We start from the raw sequence: 18,090 nt of genomic DNA, 5'->3' as shown, positions 1-18,090 counted from the left end.
TCTCAGGCCCCCTGACAAGATTAATGAGGCTCTGTTCCAGCCACTACATGGACCTCATGTGTTTTATTTAGTAGCGGGACTAGCCCGATTGTTGAGTGGGAAGGGGCTGGAAGATTGGATGTGATCAGTCTGGACTATACCCCCTCTCGTCACTTGGCCCAGCACACTGGATCTGGATTACCCTTTCTGTTAGTGGCCCTGGTGACTGTATTCTGTGTGTTACTCAATACATTGCAACAAAAGATGCAAAACAAAGCGCCATTTTCATTGCTTTATTTTTATTATTTTATGACTTTAAACATTTTGTGAAACGCAGTATCCAGTGAATGATATAAAGCTGTAATAAGCAGAAAATATGTAATAATATATGACAAAGCTAAAACTTTGAGCTATCTTGTCATTTGATGCTTCTAACTTTAATTATTTGACGCAATAATTGAATCAATCCACTCGCGTACATAAGACACTCTTGAATAGACAGCAGGTAACCCAATATTGCAGGAGGAAGATCCCCAGGAAACGATGCCCACAAGGTGCCATGGTCCTCCAACCTGACAAACCAGTGGTCCACCAGAATCACCCTGTGGAGGGGGAGAGAAAACAAATGGGGCTATTGTGATTTGTTGCACAGGTGAACAGTATGTTTTGCTCTGGGAATTATAGTCCAGGTTGAATAAGATTGAGCTGGTTTCCTGCATGCAGCTAACTTTGATCATTTCAGATAATGTAATATAGAGACATAGGGGTTATTAATTAAGCTACAATGGTGCTGATATATACAGTATATATGTGAACAGAGACATATACCCTCATCTGACTTTGGCCAGTAACTTGCTATTATTATAATATTCTCTTATCTACTACTATAATAGTCAATCATCTCCACTTGGGTTAACCCCTTATAGTTTATCTGTTGATTATATACAGGGGAGAAGAGAGATACCACCCTCTGACTTATCTCTACTGGTATAGCAGTCATTCAGGTCCAGTTGGGGTAGCATAACAGTAACAGCCTGTATAGTTTATAGATTTTTAGGTAAGAAAGGGGTTAACTCTCTAGCTATACCCACTCCCCCGTCAAGCCTAAACAACCACCACGGAGCAACTACCCCCTCACCCATCCCCTCTACCACCAACACTACACATAGGACTAGTCAAAAGCCCTATTAGCAAAATATGGCTAATAGTACTTTTTCCCATTCAAATATACAGTATAATTCTGCATAGTGCAATAAAAGGAAAAACAATACCTAAAACAATACTATCACAAAATACGCTAGCCATTTAATCCATTGATTGTCGCTGTGGCTATCTATGCCCTTAACAGGGCAAAGATAGCCACATAGGCAATCAATGGGCACCCTACAAACCAGCCCCTCCCCATAGAATAATGGGCAAAATCCCTATTAGTCAGATTTAGCCAATAGTGCTTTTGACCATTCAAAAATAATCAATAGCCAGCCACCTTATAGCAAAGAAAAGTTGTACTTACCCCTGCCAGAATGAAGGCCATCCTCATTCTCATCCGCGTCTTCATTGGTACCAACATTAAAATAAAAAAACTAGCTACTGGCCAGTAACCCCTTATTTACCTTAGCAGGTAGTGACCGCTATGGTCATAAATGGGTTAACCCCTCCCATTTCCCAACCGGGAGGCTTAACCACCCTACCCAGGGCAACTACCACCACCACCCTCCCCCTCTACCCCCTTCACCACACACACAAATGGGCAAAAGCCATAATAGCCAAATATGGCTAATAGTGTTAATTGCCCATTTGTGTAGCAAAAAAAACACACAAAAATAAATAAATATCAACATTGCAATAAAATAAAAACAAACACTAGGCAAGAAATCCATTGATTGTCATTGTGGTTATGTAGCCCTTTTTCCCCTACCCTAAGTGAGATTGAGGTGGGTATGCTTTCTCCAGCTACTTCTAGGTGTGTTGGGCTGTGACCTGTTGGTGAACAGGAGGGCTGAGTGTTCCGCGATGGTAAGGGGAGAGCCAGAACAGGGGTGCCGGCTACCTTATTTCTCAGTGGTGCAGTGCCTTCAGTCAACACAGGTCCTCTGCAGGGACAGAGGATGGGCCATGCTGACACCTTGATCTTCCTTTACATAGCAGGCAGCAGACAGTAATGACAATGATGCTGGGTACAACTGGCTTTATTGCAGATAGATGATCAGACAGCAACACAGATGAATCCCTTTTCTCTCCTTTCTCCCTTTTCCTGGTCAGAGCCCTGACTCAGGCATTTGGCCCCTTTCAGGCCTGTTACCCTTCCCTCCCATCCCGTGGTGGGATGGAGGAAGAGGCTCCTCACTCCACAAGTGGAGGGGATCAGGATCACACTCCAGACATAACTTCTTCTAGAACTCACTGAATTTAGGAGAGTGTCAGAATTTATAACCTGAGATAGGGGGTTGGAACCCTGTCCCATATCAGAACAGGTTGAATACTGATTGGCTAGCACTGCTTTTGGATGAACCAATCAGTATCCATCTCTCAGGCTGACACTCTCTGGTGGTTGCTAGGCCTGTCCTTGGAAACCTGAATTGTATCCAAGTCTGTAATACACATACAGAACCTAAAGAAGGAATTAACCTCTCCACTGCCTGCTCCTAACAGGACTGACACTGGAAGGGCCCAGGAAAAAGAAGTAGCGGCGGGGAGGCTATGCTATAGTTACTTTTACCCTCAATGAAGACACAGAGAGCAACATTAGCAATCAATGCACAACCTATAATCAATCAATGTGTTTCTTACCTTGACGGGATGAAGGCTCATCTTCCTCATCCAACTGCGGCTCCAATCAACTCGACCCATGAAGCAATGATCCTCAGCTTGAAGTACAGAATGATGCGCAGAAGTCCACGATCCTCCATTGTTGAAGAGGAGTCACCGGTCAATAGATCTTATCTTCTTTCTTTTCTTCTTTCTTCTCTTCTTTCTTCAACAGGTACAGGAAATGTTGATACACATATAAGGCCTGTGACGTCACATTTGACAGACACATAGTACATCCACGAATCCGATTGGTGGATGTACCATGTGTCTAGGCATCAGGTTTGGCATAGAATTAGTTCTCTACCAAACTTGAGGGAATCACATCGTACATCCACCAAAATGATTGTTGGATGTACAGTACCATGGGATGCCTTCCTTTTTTTTGGGTGATGTGATGTCACCTTTAAAGGGAGGAAAGCATATAGTACGTGATTGGTCGGACATCTCTACCTTTAAGGTGACGTCACATCTTATATAAAACCTGTCATATCTCATTTGACAGGAAGAAGATGGTGTGTCAACATCTCCTGAACCTGTTCAAGAAAGAAGAGAAGAAAGAAGAAAAAAAAATACGATAAGATCTATTCACCGGTTACTCCTTCTAAGCCATAAAGGATTGTGAACTTCTGCACATCATGCTGTACTTCAAGCTGAGGATGGCCTTCATCCTGGCATGGGTAAGTACAACTTTTAATTACTATCGGGTTTCTAGCTATTGATAATTTTTGAATGAGCTAAGTGCTATTAGCTAGATCAGGCTAATAGGTATTTTGCCCATTACTGTGTTGGGTGGGTTTGCTGGGGGTAGAGGGGGTGGGTACTAATGTGCCAATTGATTGTCAATGTGGCTATCTATACCCCTGTTGAAGGCATAGATAACCACAGTTACAATGAATGGATTAAATAGTTACTGTATATTTTTTTTTGATTGTATAGTAATTTGTATTGTATTTTAGTTCAATGTGCAGTACTGTATATTTAAATGGGCAAAACCGCTCTTATCCCTATTTGGCTAATAGGCCTTTTGGCCATTCTTGCCTGGGGTTGGGGGTTTGTTGGTGGTAGAGGGGGAGGCTAAATGGGGTAGTTGACCCAAGGTGGGTGTTAGGCCTTGTGGGGGTGGGTTAACACTTTCATTACCATAGTGGTTGTAACCGCAAAGAAGAGTGAGTGGTTAACCACTCCCTGGAGGCCTCACCACCCACCATGTGGCAACAACTTTCTTCACCCAAGCCTTCTACCACAAACAAACCAGGTACTGAAGTTTAACCCCTTCATTACCTTAGCCATTAGCCACTAAAGTAATGAAGATCGCTGCGTATTGTTTTTGCACATAGTATTGAAACAGACGTCTCCGAAGCTGAACCGCATTCATTTCAGGTCCGAGGACCCACTGGTTCCCGAGGTACAGGCTGGTGTACGTGTGGTGCCGGTATTTCCTGCAAATTTAAATATCCTGGTCACGTGGGGCATTTAAACTTGCAGGAGATACCGGCACCACATACAGCAGCCTGTACCTCAGAAAGTAGGGGGTTCCTGGACCTGAAATGAATGCGGTTCAGCTACAGAGACCCCCTGTTTCAATACTATGCACAAAAAAATGAAACAGCGTGATAACCTGTAAGAGCTATGCAGGGAGAGGCAGCTTCTCTCTGCACAGGGAGATCGCCTGTAAGAGCTGTGCAGGGAGATGCAGCTCCCTCTGTGCAGGGAGTTCACCTGTAAGACCTGTGCAGGGAGATGCAGCTTCTCTCTGCGCAGGGAGATCGCCTGTAAGAGCTGTGCAGGGAGAGGCAGCTTCTCTCTGCGCAGGGAGATCGCCTGTAAGAGCTGTGCAGGGAGATGCAGCTCTCTCTGTGCAGGGAGATCACCTGTAAGAGCTGTGCAGGGAGACGCAGCTCTCTCTGTGACGGGAGACGCAACTCTCTCTGTGCAGGGAGATCGCTTGTAAGAGCTGTGCAGGGAGATCGCCTGTAAGAGCTGTGCAGGGAGACGCAGCTCTCTCTGCGCAGGGAGATCACCTGTAAGAGCTGTGCAGGGAGAGGAAGCTTCTCTCTGCGCAGGGAAATCGCCTGTAAGAGCTGTGCAGGGAGATCGCCTGTAAGAGCTGTGCAGGGAGACGCAGCTCTCTCTGCGCAGGGAGATCGCCTGTAAGAGCTGTGCAGGGAGAGGAAGCTTCTCTCTGCGCAGGGAAATCGCCTGTAAGAGCAGTGCAGGGAGATGCAGCTCTCTCTGTAAAGGGAGATCCTGTGTAAAAGTTGTGCAGGGAGATGCAGCTCTCTCTGTGCAGGGAGATCACTTGTAAGAGCTGTGCAGGGAGATGCAGCTTCTCTCTGTGCTAGGAGATCATCTGTAAGAGCTGTGCTGGGAGATGCAGCTTCTCTCTGTGCAGGGATATCGCCTGTAAGAGCTGTGCAGGGAGATGCAGCTCTCTTTGTGCATGGAGATCACCTGTAAGAGTTGTGCAGGGAGATGCAGCTTCTCTCTGTGCAGGGATATCGCCTGTAAGATCTGTGCAGGGAGATGCAGCTCTCTTTGTGCATGGAGATCACCTGTAAGAGCTGTGCAGGGAGATGGAGTCTCTCTGTGTGCATGGAGATCGCCTGTAAGAGCTGTGCAGGGAGAGGCAGCTTCTCAGTGCAGGGAGTTCGTCTGTAAGAGCTGTGCAGGAAGATGCAGCTCTCTGTGCAGGGAGATCGCCTGTAAGAGCTGTGCAGGGAGATGCAGCGTCTCTCTGTGCAGGGAGATCACTTAAGATGCACATTGAATTTTTTTTTACTTTGTACTCTTTTTCAAGGGTTGAATTTTGGCTTCACCCATAGATTTATCATATCAAAGAAGCACTGCCAGGATTTGTTTGTCATTTGGGAGTATGCCTTTACGTTCATGCTTGTCGTTTTATAATGCCGATTACATGTAGTTTGACAAAATAAATTAAGTCCCCATTGAAAGGGGGTACGTGAAGTCCATGCGGTACGTCGGCTGAAAAAGAGTTAGAACCACGGTCTAGCAGAAAGTAAACATTTGACCCTGTCACCTAAAAATATAGTACATTTGTGCTGTAAATAAAAATATAATTTGTGGTCTGCAACCCTGTCCTTCCTCAGTATCTCTTAGCAAACCTCTTCCACTGCAGCCAAGGATTCTGGTTAATGATATTCAAATGAGCACAGTGTGTCACTCATTTTAACATGGACCCTATAATCTTCTGCCTGCCATATTTCACAGCTTCTCAGCACAGCATGGGTTAAAGAAGTGCACAGCCAGTAACCCTATTCACAGACAGGTGTTTCAACCTTTTGGGTCTCATCAGTGCAAGGTTGGTTGCTGGCTATGCACAGCAAAGCTGTTAACTAGACATTAAAAAAAGGTACGATGGGTAATAAAAGTGACAAAAACTCTCCCCCGTACAGAATATGGTACAATATGTAAAAATACTACTTGTGGCGCATTCGCATGTCTCAGAAAGATCAGTGTGTGTGTGCAGAGGTGTGTGTGTGTTGAGTTGTGTATGTGTGTTTGGGGAGCTGTGTGTGCGTGTGCGGAATTGTGTGTGATGGTAGGGGGGAGTTGAGTGTGAGGGTAGGGGGGAAATGAGTGTGAGGGTAGGGGTATTGAGTGTGAGGGTATGGGGTATTGAGTGAGGGTAGGGTGAGGGTAGGGGGGCATTGAGTGTGAGGGTAGGGGGGAATTGAGTGTGAGGGTAGGGGGAATTGGGTGTGGGGGTAGGGGGGAATTGGGTGTGAGGGTAGGGGGGAATTGAGTGTGGGTGGGGCTGTGTGAGGGAGAGAGGAAGAGTAAAAGGGAGTGAGAAAAGGGGGGAGGAGTAAGGGAGGGAGAGAAATATACGGGGGATGTAAGGGAGGGAGAAATAAATATAGAGGGAGTGTGAAGGAGGGAGTGAAGGAAGGGAGAGAAATACATGAGGGCAGTGTGATGGAGGGAGAAAAATACATGTGGGGATGTGGGGGAGAGAAATACATAGGGGAGTGTGAGGGAGGGAGAGAAATTCATGAGGGGGGGATGTGAGGGAGAGAAATACGTGGGGGGGGAGTGTGAGGGAGAGGAATACATGGAGGATAGTGTGAGGGAGAGGAATACATGGAGGGAATGCAAGGGGTGGAGAAAAATACGTTGGGGAAGTGTGAGGTAGGGAGGAAGAGAAATTCATGGGGGGGGTGAGGGATAGAAATACATGGGGGGGAGTGTGAGGGATAGAAATACCTGGGGGGGAGTGTGAGGGATAGAAATACATGGGGGGAAGTGTGAGGGATAGAAATACATGGGGGTGTGTGAGGGATAGAAATACATGGGGGGGTGTGAGGGATAGAAATATATGGGGGGGAGTGTGAGGGATAGAAATATACGGGGGGAGTGTGACGGATAGAAATACACGGGGGGAGTGTGAGGGATATAAATACATGGGGGGAGTGTGAGGGATAGAAATACATGGGGGGGGGAGTGTGAGGGATAGAAATACATGGGGGGAGTGTGAGGGATAGAAATACATGGGGGGAGTGTGAGGGATAGAAATACATGGGGGGGAGTGTGAGGGATAGAAATACATGGGGGGAGTGTGAGGGATAGAAATACATGGGGGGGGAGTGTGAGGGATAGAAATACATGGGGGGGGGGAGTGTGAGGGATAGAAATACATGGGGGGGAGTGTGAGGGATAGAAATACATGGGGGGAGTGTGAGGGATAGAAATACATGGCGGGGAGTGTGAGGGATAGAAATACATGGGGGGGGAGTGTGAGGGATAGAAAAACATGGGGGGGGGGTGTGAGGGATAGAAATACATGGGGGGGGGAGTGTGAGGTATAGAAATACATGGGGGGAGTGTGAGGGATAGAAATACATGGGGGAGTGTGAGGGATAGAAATACATGGGGGAGTGTGAGGGATAGAAATACATGGGGGGGGTGAGGGATAGAAATACATGGGGGGGGGGGAGTGTGAGGGATAGAAATACATGGGGGGAGTGTGAGGGATAGAAATACATGGGGGGGAGTGTGAGGGATAGAAATACATGGGGGGGAGTGTGAGGGATAGAACTACACGGGGGGAGTGTGAGGGATAGAAATACATGGGGGGGGAGTGTGAGGGATAGAAATACATGGGGGGTGTGAGGGATAGAAATACATGGGGGAGTGTGAGGGATAGAAATACATGGGGGGGTGTGAGGGATAGAAATACATGGGGGGGTGTGAGGGATAGAAATACATGGGGGGGGGTGTGAGGGATAGAAATACATGGGGGGGAGTGTGAGGGATAGAAATACACGGGGGGAGTGTGAGGGATAGAAATACATGGGGGGAGTGTGAGGGATAGAAATACATGGGGGGAGTGTGAGGGATAGAAATACATGGGGGGGGGAGTGTGAGGGATAGAAATACATGGGGGGAGTGTGAGGGATAGAAATACATGGGGGGGGGGGTGTGAGGGATAGAAATACATGGGGGGGAGTTTGAGGGATAGAAATACATGGGGGGAGTGTGAGGGATAGAAATACATGGGGGGAGTGTGAGGGATAGAAATACATGGGGGGGAGTGTGAGGGATAGAAATACATGGGGGGAGTGTGAGGGATAGAAATACATGGGGGGAGTGTGAGGGATAGAAATACATGGGGGGAGTGTGAGGGATAGAAATACATGGGGGGGAGTGTGAGGGATAGAAATACATGGGGGGGAGTGTGAGGGATAGAAATACATGGCGGGAGTGTGAGGGATAGAAATACATGGGGGGGGAGTGTGAGGGATAGAAATACATGGGGGGGGGAGTGTGAGGGATAGAAATACATGGGGGGGAGTGTGAGGGATAGAAATACATGGGGGGGAGTGTGAGGGATAGAAATACATGGGGGGAGTGTGAGAGATAGAAATACACGGGGGGGAGTGTGAGGGATAGAAATACATGGCGGGGAGTGTGAGGGATAGAAATACATGGGGGGGGAGTGTGAGGGATAGAAAAACATGGGGGGGTGTGAGGGATAGAAATACATGGGGGGGTGTGAGGGATAGAAATACATGGGGGAGTGTGAGGGATAGAAATACATGGGGGAGTGTGAGGGATAGAAATACATGGGGGGAGTGTGAGGGATAGAAATACATGGGGGGAGTGTGAGGGAGAGAAATACATGGGGGGTGTGAGGGATAGAAATACATGGGGAAGTGTGAGGGATAGAAATACATGGGGAAGTGTGAGGTGTACAAATACATGGGGGAGTGTGAGGGATAGAAATACATGGGGGAGTGTGAGGGATAGAAATACATGGGGGAGTGTGAGGGATAGAAATACATGGGGGGAGTGTGAGGGATAGAAATACATGGGGGGGGGGGTGTGAGGGATAGAAATACATGGGGGGGAGTTTGAGGGATAGAAATACATGGGGGGAGTGTGAGGGATAGAAATACATGGGGGGAGTGTGAGGGATAGAAATACATGGGGGGAGTGTGAGAGATAGAAATACATGGGGGGGAGTGTGAGGGATAGAAATACATGGCGGGGAGTGTGAGGGATAGAAATACATGGGGGGGGAGTGTGAGGGATAGAAAAACATGGGGGGGTGTGAGGGATAGAAATACATGGGGGGGTGTGAGGGATAGAAATACATGGGGGAGTGTGAGGGATAGAAATACATGGGGGGGTGTGAGGGATAGAAATACATGGGGGGGTGTGAGGGATAGAAATACATGGGGGGGGTGTGAGGGATAGAAATACATGGGGGGGAGTGTGAGGGATAGAAATACACGGGGGGAGTGTGAGGGATAGAAATACATGGGGGGAGTGTGAGGGATAGAAATACATGGGGGGAGTGTGAGGGATAGAAATACATGGGGGGGGGAGTGTGAGGGATAGAAATACATGGGGGGAGTGTGAGGGATAGAAATACATGGGGGGAGTGTGAGGGATAGAAATACATGGGGGGGGGGTGTGAGGGATAGAAATACATGGGGGGGAGTTTGAGGGATAGAAATACATGGGGGGAGTGTGAGGGATAGAAATACATGGGGGGAGTGTGAGGGATAGAAATACATGGGGGGGAGTGTGAGGGATAGAAATACATGGGGGGAGTGTGAGGGATAGAAATACATGGGGGGAGTGTGAGGGATAGAAATACATGGGGGGAGTGTGAGGGATAGAAATACATGGGGGGGAGTGTGAGGGATAGAAATACATGGGGGGGAGTGTGAGGGATAGAAATACATGGCGGGAGTGTGAGGGATAGAAATACATGGGGGGGGAGTGTGAGGGATAGAAATACATGGGGGGGGGAGTGTGAGGGATAGAAATACATGGGGGGGAGTGTGAGGGATAGAAATACATGGGGGGGAGTGTGAGGGATAGAAATACATGGGGGGAGTGTGAGAGATAGAAATACATGGGGGGGAGTGTGAGGGATAGAAATACATGGCGGGGAGTGTGAGGGATAGAAATACATGGGGGGGGAGTGTGAGGGATAGAAAAACATGGGGGGGTGTGAGGGATAGAAATACATGGGGGGGTGTGAGGGATAGAAATACATGGGGGAGTGTGAGGGATAGAAATACATGGGGGAGTGTGAGGGATAGAAATACATGGGGGGAGTGTGAGGGATAGAAATACATGGGGGGAGTGTGAGGGAGAGAAATACATGGGGGGTGTGAGGGATAGAAATACATGGGGAAGTGTGAGGGATAGAAATACATGGGGAAGTGTGAGGTGTACAAATACATGGGGGAGTGTGAGGGATAGAAATACATGGGGGAGTGTGAGGGATAGAAATACATGGGGGAGTGTGAGGGATAGAAATACATGGGGGAGTGGTGATGTGAGTAAGGTTTGTGTGTGAGAAACGGGTGCTCACAATGCCGCTGACATGGGGACCCGAGTGGAAAATATTTTTTTATTTAGTTGAATATTTTCTACAATGGGGGTCTCACAAAATGTAGTTACACCACTGGATCCCAGTGTAAGGTGTACAGTACCATGCAGAATTTTGAGAGTTGAAAAAACAGACCTCTTATGAGAGAGCATTCCACCAAGAATGGACAGGACACAGATGTGATTTAATACTCCAACTTGTGTATTAAGCCACCTGAAAATACACTACTAGCGTGCCAGGAGGATATTCTGGGTGTGATGGGGCATCTGCAAAAATCCGAGCACAGTAAACCACTATGAGTAGGGAACTACACTGCCAATAATTCCTGTGCATGGGGAGCACTCGAGCGGTTAAGAATGGAGGCTAGATAATGGATGGCATGATTTGGACAACAATGGGATGAGTATATCTTATATTCCAAAAGTTTTACAAAGCTCATGTAAACCATGTTAAGCCCGGGTTACCTGCAAAGGCCGGCTGTGTATATGCATTGAGGTGGCGCACACTTTATTTTAATATCATTATCACTAACGGCTGTTAAAGTTAATGGCGGGCCGTCTTAGCACTTAATGCATCGTTAGTGAGCTTTGAAGATTCCTGTTAGCACATAACGATATGTTATCTTCAGAGCTCTGTGGGTCTGCTTTAAAGTTATTTATACTTTAGAGCACAGGATGTCTTTCACATATCACAATGTTGTGCTATGTTTTGCTATGCTGTGCTATGTTGTGCTATGCTGTGCTATGTTGTGCTATGCTGTGCTATGTTGTGCTATGCTGTGCTATGTTGTGCTATGCCATTATGGCTGGTCTTAGACTGGTGCCTTTACTGTGTGATACTTACATGGCAGGAGGAAGCTCCAGCAGAACCTGCACAGATCATGGACTTAGTCACAGCACTGCCCCATAGCTGCTTGCAGACGTCCTCACCCACTATAGGTAGCGCTACCTGTTGGAGTGTGATAGCCGAAGCCATTGCTAGAAATAAAACATAATAGCTCAATATCTAACTGAAATTTTTTTTGGAACAATGTGTGGGAAATATTTTCTAAGGTGTGTGTGTGGCTGGCTGTGTGTGTGTGGCTGGCTGTGTGTGTGTGGCTGGCTGTGTGTGTGTGGCTGGCTGTGTGAGTTTGTGGCTGGCTGTGTGTGTGTGTGTGTGTGTGTGGCTGGCTGTGTGTGTGTGGCTGGCTGTGTGTGTGGCTTGCTGTGTGTGTGTGTGTGTGTGTGTGTGTGTGTGTGTGTGTGTGTGTGTGTGTGTGTGTGTGTGTGTGTGTGTGTGTGTGTGTGTGTGGCTGGCTGTGTGTGTGGCTTGCTGTGTGTGTGTGTGTGTGTGTGTGTCTGGCTGTGTGTGTGTGTGTGTGTGTGTGTGTGTGTGTGTGTGTGTGTGTGTGTGTGTGTGTGTGTGTGTGTGTGTGTGTGTGTGTGTGTGGCAAGTGGAGGTTTCTTGTTGCCTTTTTCAACCACCAAATGGTATGTATATATATTTTGACTATTAGCGCTACTATATTTGTTTGTTGATATATATATCAACAAACAAATATAGTAGCGCTAATAGTCAAAATCAAAATAATACATAAACTAAATATTGTTGAAAATAAATATACTGATGCCCTCTTAGCACTCTAAATGCAGATTATAACACAGATATAATAATACATTAGTAGGAGAAAGACAAATGTAGTGGTGCTCCCCTGAACCTCTCTTTTCTTGTACCTAGCTGCGAGTGCTGTAGGGACAAGCGACAGGTCAGCTGGCCCTTCAGGAGGGTGGGGGGTCGAGCAGGCAGCGTTCGGGTGTCACCGAGGCTCAGCGGCGGCCCGGCTAGCACAGGGCGTCGCCATGATGGATCGTTGCGCATGCGCAGTATAGATTGCTGCAGGGAGCTCCTGGAAGGTCGCGCATGCGCAGAGTAAGCGCGCGAACGGCTGACCAATAGGCGGGAGGCTCTTAGCAGAACCACAACTCCCATGAGCCTCAGTAAGGTCAGAGGGGACTCAGGAGCCAATTGGAAGATGAGGATTGCTGAAAGGGAGGAAGGGAAGCTAGCTGCGGAGGCCACGCTAGCCAGTGCGCCCCGGGGAAGCAAGGGGAGATGAGGTGTGTGTTGCAGGGGTCGGTGACCCACTGCATAGGCCAGAGATTTCCCTTAGGCCCCAGTGCAGGCCCTGAGTCACCACCAGCTTGTGGTACTGCAGGGAACGCCCATAGATAGGGACAGCATACCCTTTATTGATACCAGCATACAGGGACACTGTGTCTTCGTGTGCTGCAGTGAGATTGGTGCTTTGGGATCAAGCTGCTGGACTCAAGTACAGCTTCGTAGGAGACTACGCTGGATCGGCGGATCCTTTCTGAAATACAGTTACCGGCTGCTGGACCAGTCGGAAGGTATTATACTAAGTGCACCAACACCGGTACCTGCAGGCGCTGATCCCGCCTTGGGGGAGGGTTCTTTGGGGACACTGAGGGTTGAGTGACCAAGGTTAAAGAATTTTAAAAAGGCAGTGGGTCAGGCATATTGCAAGAAGAAATGGCAATTGTTGAACAAAGATGGTACTCAACTGGATTCCAAGGGAAATGAAAAGACTAAGGCGATACCAAAAATAAGATGGAAGATTCATTCAGAAAATTTGTTTGAGCAGCATGGTGAAGGGAAGCCTGCCACTGCAGTACGTGGAAGATTATTGGGGAGGCCTTCACCCAGCAGTGGATCGACAAGTATCGATGATGATAATGATATTCTTATATATACACGTGTAAGGATGTGCATATATATAAAGGTTCCGCGCTGTTATTTACAAAGGAAACGCCATATTGTCCTTTTGCCAGCAAGGTCACTGTGTACAAGTTAGGCTGCGCATGCGCGAGAGAAGCGCGCGAAGGGCAACCAATCTGTAGAGACTCTGAACTCTGAACTGTGAGAGAGTCAGCTGAGGCTGAGGACCAATTAGGTGTGAGACTCTGGATAGAGGAACCGGATGCGTGTGGGCGGTGGGTGAGACACGAGAGGGAGGAGAAGGAGGAGGTTGGCGGAACCTCGTGTGCGTGAGCGGAGGGTCAGTGACCTTCCCGCTTAGGTGAGAGACATTCCCCAGGCCCGAGGAGCATTCCCCTGTCATCGTAGGGTGCCGTTTTGTAGGGACGGCCATAGCTGTTAGGGACGTTTCCCTTTAGTGCGGTTTGAGCTGCGGAGCTGCGGTCGCCATCTTGGATTGGATACAGACGGCGCGACATAACGGAGTGTCGGCGGAAGGCTGGAACAACGCTAAAGACCCTATGTGGAGTGTGACGGTCACCGCAGTGACCGGAAGGTATCATTGTCTACAAGTGCACCTACACCGGTCAACAGGCGCTGATCCCGCCTCCCACTAACTAATTGGGGCATCAGTGTGATACCATATGGTACAATACAGATACTGGTTACAGGACATACTCCTAGGGAGAGAGAGTGGCAGAGCCACCTGTGTGTACAGAACATTATCCCTGATAAGGTGTGGCCGAGCCACTGTGTGTGTGTAACGTTAATATATATATACTCTGCAGTTAGTCTGTTCATTATGCAAATTACATAAAAGGTTGCTGTTGCACAATACGGTTGTTATGTTCTTGCTTAGGGTATATTCTCTATCATGGGGATCCTGGGCAAGTGGAGGCGCTGCACCGCGATAAGTAAGGGTATGACCCCAGGCTCCCACATAGCGGAGGCTCAGAGCTCCTGAAGCCACAGGTATATGCAACACCCGTAGTTCCTTAATGCAGGCAGTCACAAAAAGGGCTACATTTGGAGGCGCTGCTGAGATCTTAGACCTGGGGTGCCCCCACATTTTTTTTTGTCTCTATTGTGCAACCAACCCACATCATGTCGGTGCCCTCGGCGCTCAAGGTGCGCAAGTGGGCCCAGCGGCGCGGGATTCCCCTGAACCGTGCTTTCGCGCTGGGCCATGTCCCCGCCACGATCTCGTTAGGCACAGTGACCGAGCAGGTCCAAAAGCTTCCGCTCCTGGACAATGCCCAAGTACAAGACCATTTTTATGACCGCGACCAGGCCTGGCGCCGGATCTTGTATGCCACTGAACAAGATATATGCCCCGAGGCGTTACCCCGTATACTGCTACTGCCCGAGGCCCCGGGGGTGCGCTGCCCCATAGTCCAGGCGGACACCCCTGCGCCCCTGGCCACCTCCACCCCACAGAGAGAGTATACACCCGCCGTAGGTGCCGCGACCGGAGGCCCCGACCACTCCCCTGACCGTTGCCTGCACCCTCGCTGGCCGGCAGCCCTGAACCTAGGCTCCTCACCCACCCCGTCCGGCCTTCGGTCTGGCCTCAACCGACTTAGCTTATCAAGATTGGACACTTACCCCGCAGTCGGGGATAGCTTACCGGGAGACACCTCTATTCCTGCCATAGCCGCCGCTCTCCACAACACCACCCAGTCGCTCCAGTACAGGAAGTTAAAGGCCTTCTCCGGTGAGAAACCCACGCCCCAAGGGGAAGTAGGGATAGAGGACTGGTTGGATCATACCGAACAGGTACTGCCTGAATGGACCTGCACGGACGCGGTCCGCAGACAGCGCATCGTTGAGTGCTTACGGCCCCCCGCGTCCCACATGGTGCACTACTACCGAGATGACAATCCAGAAGCTGATGCGGCAGATCTCATCTACTGCCTGACAAAGGCGTATGGAGCTCCGGTGGACACGTATGCTTTGATGGCCAAATTCCATGCGTTAGCCCAGAAGGAAGGGGAAATGGTGTCCGATTTTCTCAGGCGACTACACCTGGACCTTTGGAATCTGGTGAGGAAAGGCGTGTTGCCGAGGATACAAGCCAACGGACTACACACCACTCAGCTGTTGAGGGGGCTCCTACCCCTACACCCCGTGTCGGTGCGGGTCAGTAGCTGCCTAACGCCAGGACAAGCCTTGTCGTTTCACGACCTAATGGATCGGGTCCAAGCGCACGAGACGGTGTTGTTAGGGCGTGACCTGGCCACCGGGAAGCCTGAGGGAACCTGACGAAGCATCACTGCGAAACGCGTAGTTCCCTGCCGGAGCCCATTACCTGAAGGACCCAGCCAGCCTGTTGACATCCGGTAAGCCCTCCCCTTCCGGTTCCCGCCATCGGACGCGATCACGGGGGATACACCGGTCGGAGGAGCGCCATCGGACGATCGAGCTGAGGCTGGGCTGTTGCCTAAGCTGTATTGTAAGTGTTTTTCCTGTTTGCTGTCTATGCACCTAATAAACTTATTTTTCATCCACTCACCGGTTTTGGCCCTTCCTTCCTTTGAATCGGGCACCCGGGAGAGAAGTCACTTGCGAACCGCCTCCATTAGGAGGAGTAGGCAGTCACCCCCACACCAGAAACTCTATTTTATCTTGCTATAATCTTTTACTAAACTAGCACCGCATACCACCCCAAGTAGAAGGAGGAGGAAGCTACTGCTTCAGGCAACATTTAAATACAACGAACATTGCCAAACCAGCATCACTATTTTTAGCCAGACAGTAGGCTGCATAGTACTGCACTAACAGCATCAACCGTCCCTGTTTGGCAGCAGGCTGCGCAAGAGCGCGCCAATCACCTGCCCCCACCGTTCTTACAGCTTTTATTTAACATCCCTCATCCCACCATTAACAACAGAATTCCATTTAAAAACTTTTTAAATTTATGAAGTGGTTTTTATTCAGACCTTTCCATCCAAGCCCAAATTCAGGCTTTTAACCAAGGTATATACATTTTCCCTCTCCATTATATATATATATATATACATATATTTTTTATATATATTTTTTTTATCTATTTTATTTTTTATTTTATTTTATTTTATTTTAAACAAGATCTATTTTAGACAACCACATTGTATTATTGGTTAAATGTTTTGTCTATTTAAACACTAATCACGTGTCCCCCATTTTTCTCTTTTCATCCTGTGAGCAAAAAAATCCATGCGCTGACCGATCCATCGATTCTACCACCGGGAAGAAGCCACAGCCCGGGAGTAAGGAAGTCAAGAAAGTGGAACCCAAGCCTGACGTGCCCGAATCTGGGGATCCCGACCCCGAGGATGTCATCCCCCCAGTGACACCCAGATCTCGTCCCCTGACCGGGCGAAGTTCACCAACCAGGAGAGGCGAGGATTACCTCAGCCAAATGCAGTGCTACGCATGTGGAAAGATGGGACATTTACGGGCCCGCTGCCCCACCTTGCGGAGGATGTCGTCCCGACCGGCGCAGTCAATGCCGTGCCAAACTCTGGAGGATGAAAAGGCATCACCGCCCTCTCAGAGCCACCGAATTGGCCCCGCCTCCATTATTCGGGTAGTTATCGAGGGCATCTACGCCGCCGCATTGTTGGATACGGGCTCCCAAGTGACCATCGTGTACCGGCCCTTCTACGACCAACACCTACACCAATTGCCGTTACTATCTGCGGATGCCTTGCGACTACGGGGATTGAGTCATGAGGATTACCCCATAGACGGAGTAGTAAAGGTGCAGTTAGATATTCTCCAGCTGAACACGGGTAAACATCACCCCATGGAAGTGGAGGCCTTAGTGTGCCCTGAACCTCAGGACCACCCCAGCGCCCCAATCATCTTGGGGACCAACGCTGACATTGTGCGCGCGGTATTCCGCCAGTTTTTGCAGGAAGCGGGAGAAGCCCCGCTGCTGGCCCTAGCGGCCTGCCCCGCCCTCCAAGAGGTCTGCGGTAAAATTGCGACTGAAGAGGAGTATGGCGTCCTTTACAGCCAAGAATGGGGGCTGACTCAAATTCCCCCGGGGGAAGGACGAATGATGGTCGCTGCTTGTCACTACCCCTGACGACGGTCGGAGGATCAACTCTTCACCGTGGAAAGTGTGGCCCAAGACGAACAACGGTTGGGCTACAAAGTACTGGCCTCTGTTAAGGAATGGCCCGGGAAGATTCCGAGTCGCACCTGGGTGTACGTGCAGAATATATCCCCGTACACCATGACTATTGACCGGCGGCAGACGCTGGGAAGGATATACCCCGTGACTCCCGAGGAGAAGGTTTCGACGAGACAATCTAGGTGCTCACCTACTACCTTTGATTCAGTGTTGGAATTTGACTTCGGCGACTCGCCACTCCCGGATGAATGGAGGAAGAGACTGCAGAACGAGCTACACGACCGAAGGAGTGTGTTCTCTACCAGTGATATGGATGTGGGGTGCAGTCGCAGTGCCCACCATACCATCCGAATGAGCGACGCTACCCCCTTCCGGGAACGCTCCCGGCGGCTTGCCCCCAGGGATGTGGAAGAAGTGAGGAGATTACTCGCCGAGATGGAAACGGCTGGCATCGTGCAGGAATCTCGGAGCCCTTACGCCTCACCCATCGTGGTAGTCCGCAAGAAGAACGGGACGGTCCGTCTATGTGTGGATTACAGAACTCTGAATACCCGTA

At 49.2% G+C, this 18,090-nt stretch overlaps 1 protein-coding gene across 1 annotated transcript in view; it reads right to left on the bottom strand.

Moving 5' to 3' along the window:
- Positions 1-257: 257 nt before the first annotated feature.
- Positions 258-18,090, bottom strand: part of LOC142470142 (chymotrypsin-like protease CTRL-1) — a 36,994-nt gene continuing 19,161 nt past the window's right edge. The window contains exons 6-7 of the mRNA XM_075577099.1: positions 11,501-11,634; positions 258-581 (exon numbers count right to left, since the gene is read on the bottom strand). Coding sequence (XP_075433214.1) covers positions 417-581; positions 11,501-11,634 — 299 coding nt within the window. The 3' untranslated portion in view covers positions 258-416. The remainder of the gene's footprint in view (positions 582-11,500; positions 11,635-18,090) is intronic.

This window comes from Ascaphus truei, chromosome 19, assembly GCF_040206685.1.
Source record: "Ascaphus truei isolate aAscTru1 chromosome 19, aAscTru1.hap1, whole genome shotgun sequence".
Classification (NCBI taxonomy): domain Eukaryota; kingdom Metazoa; phylum Chordata; class Amphibia; order Anura; family Ascaphidae; genus Ascaphus; species Ascaphus truei.
The sequence above is the reverse complement of the archived record's forward strand: the minus strand, read 5'-3'. Positions and strand labels throughout refer to the sequence as shown.